The sequence below is a fragment of the Somniosus microcephalus genome, chromosome 3 (assembly GCF_052327205.1).
Source record: "Somniosus microcephalus isolate GS21.2 chromosome 3, FLI_Smic_1.0, whole genome shotgun sequence".
NCBI classification, from domain to species: Eukaryota; Metazoa; Chordata; class Chondrichthyes; order Squaliformes; family Somniosidae; genus Somniosus; species Somniosus microcephalus.
The window spans coordinates 281,656,133-281,664,855 of NC_140989.1; the positions used below are offsets into that span (position 1 = coordinate 281,656,133).

Consider the following 8,723-nt stretch of genomic DNA (forward strand, 5'->3'; position numbering starts at 1 on the left):
GTCAGAGGGACCTTGGTGTACATGTACATAGATCCCTGAAGGCAGCGGAACAGGTAGATAAGGTGGTTAAAAAGGCATATGGGATACTTGCCTTCATTAGCCGAGGCATAGAATATAAGAGCAGGGAGGTTATGATGGAGCTGTACAAAACGCTGGTGAGGCCACAGCTGGAGTACTGTGTGCAGTTCTGGTCGCCTCACTATAGGAAGGATGTGATTGCTTTGGAGAGGGTGCAGAGAAGATTCACCAGGATGTTACCTGGGATGGAGCGCCTCAGCTATGAAGAGAGGCTGGACAGGCTGGGGTTGTTTTCCTTGGAGCAAAGAAGGCTGAGGGGGGACCTGATTGAGGTGTACAAAATGATGAGGGGCATAGATAGGGTAGATAAAGAGGAACTTTTCCCCTTAGTAGGGGGGTCAATAACAAGGGGGCATAGATTCAGGGTAAGGGGCAGGAGATTTAGAGGGGATTTGAGGAGGAACTTTTTCACCCAGAGGGTGGTTGGAATGTGGAACTCAATGCCTGAAAGGGTGGTAGAGGCAGGAACCCTCACAACATTCAAGAAGCATTTGGATGAGCACTTGAAATGCCATTGCATACAAGGCTATGGACCAAATGCTGGAAAATGGGATTAGACTGGACAGGGATGGATGGGCGGCGCAGACACGATGGGCCGAAGGGCCTCTTTCTGTGCTGTAAAACTCTATGACTCTATGACATAAGGATCAACTTACATACATTTTCTGTAGGACTTTGAATGTAGAAAAAAAAGCACTACACTTCACAACATCCTTTGAATTGCCAAATACAAGATAAATCATTGATCATTTCCTTTAAACTATTGTAGATATTGCACAAAATCATCTTCATTTTTAATTGACAAAAAGTATCCCAGTCACAAATATTAACCAGTAGCAAGAAATCAAATTTTCAAGCAAATTCTCCCTTGAATTAATCATTGTTATTCTGCTTTGCATACAACAGAATATTTAATTTTTGTCATAAATTAAACTGCTATCTTCTCAGATCAAAATCAGTCCTTAATAAAAAAATAATTCTGCATATGAACTTAGCTATAACTGGTTTATTTTCTGAAATAACACCAGAAAAAGCTGGAAAAACTCAGCAGGCCAGGCAACATCCGTGGAGAGAGAAACAGAGTTAACGTTTCAGGTCGAAACCCTTCTTCAGAACTGGTTTATTTTCTAATACTTTTCCCAGGGCATGTGCAATTTAACCCCTACCTGGAAAGCATTACATATTCAATCTGCAGGAAACTTTTCTTGGAATGTATTATAGGAAAATAGCAAGGAGCACATTTTTAAGACAGCTACAGAAGGTTAGGATAAAAAATACCTTGAACACTACATCAGCATGAACCATAAGTTCAATTATCTCCTTGAAACACACACCTAAGCACGTTTTAATCTAGAAAAAACTTGGATGCAGCTGAGCACAAAGTCCTCAAATTTCTCAATTATCATGGATAAAAATGTCGGAGTACTAAGTGGCTCCAACTTTGAAAATATTGCGCCTAGTGATTCAAACTACAGCATTATCAACTTCTACTTAAATCTTAGAGTGGAAACATCACATCTGGTATATAAAACATTGTTAACATTATGTTATTAGGGCATTTAAAGTTACTTTTGATGTGTTACTGCAGGGAAAACATGTCCATGCACTTCATGAATACGGGCTCAAATTCATAGCTTGTCTGCCATAACTCTCCTTGCACTTATATTCCTGCTTAGAAGTCAGTCAGGAAATAAGCCAATGTAACTTACATTTTTTACAGCACAATTTTGCCAATACATTATTTTGCTTACAAATCTGGCAAGGCAGCTCTCAAGAACAGTTTATTACAAAGTGACTTTGGCCACGCTGTAAATGTGAAGGAATTTTTTTTATTAAAATACATTTCAGAACCAGTTTATTACTTTATATCCCAATGGTATGGCAATTATTTCTAACCACTAATCCTCAATTTCCAGAATCTCAAACACAGCTTTAAGAAATCGTAACTAGGTTTTCCTCTTTCTTAAATTACTATATATTTTGGCGCATTCTATTCCAGTTATTTATTTCTAAATATATCTCTACTGGTATTGGGGACAACAAGGTAGGTAAAGGCGAGTTAGGAAAATATCATAGGAGGCAAGGAGAAGGGACACAGATGCTCAAATAATTGGAAACAGCAGGAGAAAAGAATTCAGAGACCAGAAATGATTAAAAGGGCATCTGGGAAAAGATTTTGCCAACAGTAACAATGGAAGACATGGAAATGGAAAGAACAAAGGCAATACGTGAAGATAATCCAGACAGGAACCAAGGTATCAAAGGAATTGACTGGACATGTCAGTAACAACAGATATTTTTTGTGGGGGATGGGTGAAGGGCAGCCAATGCATCTGAAATTTTAGGAAAACAAAACAATAAACTAATTCCATATTCTCAGGCAGGCTCCAAGTAAAAATAGTATCACTTAACAATCTGAAGACTAATTTAGAGGTGTGTGCCATGTCTTGTTTTTTGTTGCTAAAAAAGCTAATTTAAACATAAATAGCTTTGGCAATGCTCGTTTCAGTGTCATATGAATCATTGATGGGTGCTGGGACAGAAAAACATTGTCACTCTTGTACACCAGACCATCAACACTTAGTAAAGCGAAACAGCTACTCTGCAGCGTGAATACTCAGCCATGTGCAAACATGAATCGCCACTGAAAAAGGCATAAAGCAATGAGCAAGGAAAATAAAGAGAACAAAGAGTACTGGTCTTTCTTTCTAAAATACAGTGCAGCTATTAGACCAATATTCACCGACTGACATTACCTACATGTGGTTTATCAATTCTAAATCCTGCAACAGGAAAGCATATCCTAGTTCTTGAAAGAGTTAACTACTATTACAACCCTCCCCTAGTTTGGTCAAATATACACCTCCCCCGATCAGGTGATCCACAGACAGCATGAATTAGAAATAACAACAGAAAATGCTGGAAAAACTCAGCAGGTCAGGCAACATCCGTGGAGAGAAATTTGAGTTGACGTTTCGGGTCGAACCCTTCTTCAAAACTGGAAAGAAAAGAAACTAGATCGAAGGCAGGGCTGTGATCGGACAAAAGAATAAAAGAAACAAAAGAAGTAAAAGAGATTAGAAGCTAGACGAGATGGTAATAGGCTGAGATTAGGTGTAAAGTGTACTGGCAGGGCAAGAGATGAATTAGAACTTGTTTGGGGGAGGGGTGAGGTGAGGGACAGGGGGAAGGGTGGGGTGAGGGAAAGGGTGGTAAAGACAGTGTAGTCATCTTACTGCCTTTCCCATCACACACAGCTCTTACCATTAACCCATCCTCTTACCAAACTATTATTCCCAACTAACTAAACCAAGGGCTTTAACCAAAAATCATACAACCTAGTCCTCCTCTCCAATCTGCTCCATTGCACAGATTATGCCCTACAGATTATTTTAATTTCTTTCACGCATGAATAATCCTGTCCCAATGCTAAAAGCACCTCCATGCAGATTTTAAGTGCTAGAACAGTTCCAAACAAATTCTAATTTATAGCCATAAAGAAAAATCATTCTGGACTTCAATGTCAAGCCACAAGGGAGTAAAAAGTCTGAGCAGATCATGTACATGAACCTAAAAACATCAGGTTGTACTAGATGGTCTGAGCAACTTTTGATCATTGTGCTTCATTTCGGTTCTTATACAAGGGGCATGTCCAGAGAAATAAAATAAGGATCAGGTTCAAAGAATGTTGAAACATCAAGCTGCCAACCCCATCCACACTTTGCTCGTGGCTTGGTGTGGGAGGTGGAAAGAAGAAGAAATATCTGTACAGAAGCAGAAACCTCACCAGTTATTCCCCCATCTTACACAATTAAATCCAAGTCCTGTTACTGTGTTAAATAAAGAAAAACAATTGCGATGTCAACACCTTCAAAGACTGGAGCTATTCCTTACTCTGCTATCAAAGAAGCCTAATCCAAACACCTCTGGGTGCCCATGTTCCTCTCCCAACACAGAGATTAGGAACTCAGTGTGTGATGAATTGAATGGGCAATCCCAGGTCTTGTACTTCAACGCCATGCTGCTCTGCCTATTACAAGAAACATTAAAAGAAAATAAATTTCATGCATCAAGGTCAGGACCAGAACATTCCACTCAATTATCCAGTTACTTTCCATCTGTTACACCTGGTCCTTGGTGACCTGCTGCAGGCCTTCTCTACCCCGCGTTTAGCTTCTTATTTATTCCCAAAGCAGTCTTTCATTTGAATTCCGAGGATTATGTCCTAATGTTTAAAGTTCAAGTAACTGTTTCTGACAAGTCAAAAATGAGCTTAATTCAAGAGTCTTACTTGCCAAACAGCAAATACCTTGAACATCTGTCCAGCACTAACACGACCAAGGAGCACAGGAGAGAGTTTAGTCTTCTTTGTCATTGTGTAATATATCTCTAATGCACAATATCCAGAACTACCATCATGGAAATGTTATGAGTGGAATTTATACAATTAAAAACAAAGAGACCTGTTATAAATCTATCCAGAGATATGGAGTAATGCTTACTCTGCAGAGTGAACTACATTAGAATCAATTATTACATTTTAAATCAGAATGAACTCTCACTCTACGTAAATGTGACAAGTCTGAAATCTATCAAACAGGAACAGCAGCAGCAATTTGCATTCATATCACGCCTCAAAGAATAGAAAACATCCCACGGCACTTTAGAGGTTAGGTGGAAGTGGCGGGGGAGGGGGAAGATAAAATATAGATAGTGAATGGATCCCAACCCATGGAAGGAGAGATTAGAGAGGGTGATCAAAAGCTTGGTTGAAAAGATGGGCTTTTAAAGGTGAAGAGTGAAGAGGCAGAGGATATTCTGGAGGGAGGTTCATCCACCAGAGGGGGCAGATTGGGCCTTGATTTAACGTTTCATCTGAAAGATGGCGTCTTTGACAGTGTAGAACTCCCTCGGTGCTGCATTGAAGTGCCAACCTAGATTATGTGCTCAAGTCACAGAAACCCCACAGTGCAGATAGAGGCCATTTCGGCCCATCGAGCCTGCACCGACACATATCCCACCCGATCCCCGTAACCCCTACATCAACACATATCCCACCCTATCCCCGTAACCCCACGTATTTAATCCCCCAAAGTATGGCTTGAACCCACAAACTTCTGACTCAGGCGAGTGTGCTACCATTGAAACAACAATGACAAATGAAAAATGTTCTCAATCAGTATTGCTCCTTCCCTACATTAACATTGTAACTGACTTCTACTACAATGAGGCACAGAGTCATTTGTGGTCAGCAAAATAAAACAATCACTGAGACATTAGTGATATAGTTCAATTCTTCAATTGGCTTCACAGTAGCCTGCGGTCACATTAAGTTAACATATATTTGGGTTTATATGGCACCTTATCACATCAGAACATTGCAAAGCACTTCACATACAAGGAATTACATTTGAAGTTCAGTGATTGTTGTTATGTAGCCAAAGTTAAAAGGAAGAAAGGTGAGTGTGGATTAATATTTTCTGTTAAACAAACTAAAAAAAAAGCTCTTGCATGGAAGGAGACATTTAAACTGGAAGTAAGCAAGCCAGAAGATGCTCATGTTTCCTAACACTAGCTCCCACACAAGGTGTTCCAGACACACGAGCCATCCTCACGATAAAATCAACGATAAAATGCTGGATCTCCATAACAATCAAAATATGCTAACAAAAATTAAGATATCACAGAATGATGTGTTATCTTAAGTTATCTTTTTTGATTATGCCCAAGACTTCACTAGGTTTTGTTGCACACAGCGATCAACAGGAGTAGTGAGTCAGTATCATGGTTTGATTGCATTAGCATACTTCAGTGCAATTTTTGTTTAAAAGCAACAGTAAAGTTATAGTTTAAATGTGGAGTCAGGGCCTGAGCTGACTCCAGAAAAGCAGAGAGACTTTCTGGAAGAGGTAATCTCACACCACTTTGGTTTGCACTTCCTGGAGTGTAAATCCAATGTAATGTCAAACTATAAAAAAAAAAGCCCAGGGGACCCCTGGACAACTTTTATATGTCCCTTCAATTCATTTTGATGTTTGGACAATGGGGATACTCAAAACACACTATTTTAAGATTCCTCTTTTAAGACGCTCCTTTAAATATACTTCTTTGACCGAGCTTTGAGTCATCTGTCCTGATGTCTCCTTCTTTGGTTCTGTCGCTGTTTGTCCGATTACGATCCTGTGAAGCACCTTGTGACATTTTACTACGTTAAAGGTGCTATATAAATGCAAGTTGTTGTTTTTAGACATCTAACATTTTGCTTTATTTTTCAAAGGAGCTCTGCACACCTGGACAGAACTGTCTCCTAGGCAATAGAATTTGTCAGCCAGAGAGTAAATGGGGTTCTGCCTGGTTGAAATCCAATCTGCAGCTTGCAGGCCAGCGACTGCAATCTAAATGCATCTGCTTTCTCACTGGATTTGGTTTGGCCCCAGCTCTCTCTTACCATCAGTTAATTTTTCCCATAGCTTTTTCTTTGAACTGGCATGTCTTAATTATGAACCTCAATGTCTGTTCACATTGCCTGGTGCCTGGACATGTCTCCAATATGATCTCCTAACCTATTCTAATTTCTTAATGTTCTTCACTCATGAGTATTGGAATATCTGCTGCTACTTTGTCTGACATAACGTAAACCTATCATTTGCTGTTGTAGATATTGAATTGTATATACAGTATTTGGTTAACAAATTTGTAGTTTGCTCTTGTTTGTTTTCCAACCTGCTATTGTTTTGTTTTGGATTTCTGTAGGTAAAGTTTAAAACAAATTAAAACATATATATATATGCACGGTGGCATAGTGGTTAGCACTGTTGCCTCACAGCGCCAGGGACCCGGGTTCGAATCCGGCCTTGGGTGACTGTGCAAACTCCACACAGACATTCTCCCCGTGTTTGCGTGGGTTTCCTCCGGGTGCTCCGGTTTCCTCCCACAGTCCAGTTAAGTTGATTGGCTATGATAAAAATTGACCCTTAGTGTTAGGGGGATTAAATACCTGGGGTTACGGGGATAGGGTGGGATATGTGTTGGTGTAGGGGTTACGGTGCAGGCTCGATGGGCTGAAATGGCCCTGTGGGGTTTCTGTGATTTTCTGTGATATACAAACAGGTAGGATATATTTTATTTCAATCAAGCAGATGGAATACTTTGTACAGAAAGTACTCCCCATCCTGGATCAGTTCACAAGATGCGTTTCCCCATTTTTCCCCAAGATCACAATAAACAATATCAAACTTAATGTGAACTCCCAAATGCCACACATCTTGCCACGAATTCCCGACCTCAACCAATTTGCCAGCTAGTACCTGGTAGCAGCCTGATGACAACCAGCATTGGCTCTTCTTATGGCTCAACAAGCTTATCCAGTGAGTAGCCCCAATCATCACAGCCATCCATAGTGGCATTAAGGGCACTGTAACTGACCTCAACGAACGAGATGGAGGAGGACATCAGCCAGTGTTGCTGATCAGCAACCCATGCTGAAAGTGCCAACATCAAGGGCAGGATCAGTTTAGCTGTGAGGCTCCCCATTTATTAAAGAACCTACCAATATTCACCATCAAGGCCGACTTAAGAATAACGCCACTAAATGTATCCAAGAGCACCTTGCACCAGAGGAACTGTGTCCCAGGATGGTGTCAGCATCTTCGGGGGATCGGGGGAACCGGGGGAGGGGGGATTTGCAACCATCCGCACATTTACACAACATGGCTGCAAAACCCGCGCCGTAGATACCAGCCGTGAAAAGGGCAGTAACGGCCGGATTAAAAGGTGTCGCGGCCAGAAAGCCAAGTGCAGTCACGGCGGCTGCAGGCTCAGGGGCCCAGCCCGTTCCGTTGACAAGACAACCGGCACCGCCCGCTCGCAACAGCCAGTCACTATTGCCACTGCCGCCGTACCAACCTCTTCAGATAGCGAGCATCGTCCGGCTGCATCTCCAGCCGCCGCCGCTCCAGCTCCGCCTGGAAGCCGCTCCTTTGTTTGCTTATTCTCACCCAGCACCGCGGCCACCCTCACAGCATCTCCCCGGTTACCAGGGACAAGTGAAACGCCCACAATGCGCAGCGCCGGCTCGGAGGGCGGAGCCGCGGGGAGAGCAGAGGTGCGACTCCGCCGGCAGCGCCCCCAGTAGGCCAGGCACTGTAAACCCAGGTCAACAAGAATAGAAGAACTAGGAGCAGGAGTCGGCCATTTGGCCCCTTCGAGCCTGCTCCGCCATTCAATAAGATCATGGCTGATCCCTTACCTCATCTCCACTTTCCCCGCACCATCCCCATATCCCTTGATTCCCTTAGTATCCAAAAATGTCCTTAGTATCCCAAAAAATCCCTTAATATCCAAAAAAAATGGTCAATGTTGCAGTGCAAGATAAGCCAACAGCGACAAAAACAACTTGCATTTAGATAGCACCTCTCACATAGCAAAAACGTCCCAAGACATTTCACAGAGGTATAATCAGACAAAAGTGGATACCCAGCCAAAGAAGGAAATATTAAATAGGGTGACTAAAATCAACACTTGTTTTTACCCTTGCCTCAGCCAGTCTGCTGCCTAAACCCTCATCCATGACTTTGTCAGCTCCAGACTCAACTATTCCACTGTTCTTCTGGCCGGCCTCCCATCTTCCACCATCCATAAACTTC

At 42.0% G+C, this 8,723-nt stretch overlaps 1 protein-coding gene across 6 annotated transcripts in view; it reads right to left on the reverse strand.

Annotated features, from left to right (window-relative positions):
- Positions 1 to 8,134, reverse strand: part of kifap3a (kinesin-associated protein 3a) — a 249,575-nt gene extending 241,441 nt beyond the window's left edge. For 3 of the 6 annotated variants that reach the window (XR_015077662.1, XM_085982637.1, XM_085982638.1), the window contains exon 1: positions 7,984 to 8,134. Coding sequence is in view for 5 of the 6 variants with exons in the window: in XM_085982637.1 (XP_085838763.1) it covers positions 7,984 to 8,015 (32 nt within the window). In the remaining variant the exon portion in view is untranslated. The remainder of the gene's footprint in view (positions 1 to 7,983) is intronic. The other 3 variants (XM_085982636.1, XM_085982639.1, XM_085982634.1) reach the window with 1 other exon arrangement.
- Positions 8,135 to 8,723: the final 589 nt, after the last annotated feature.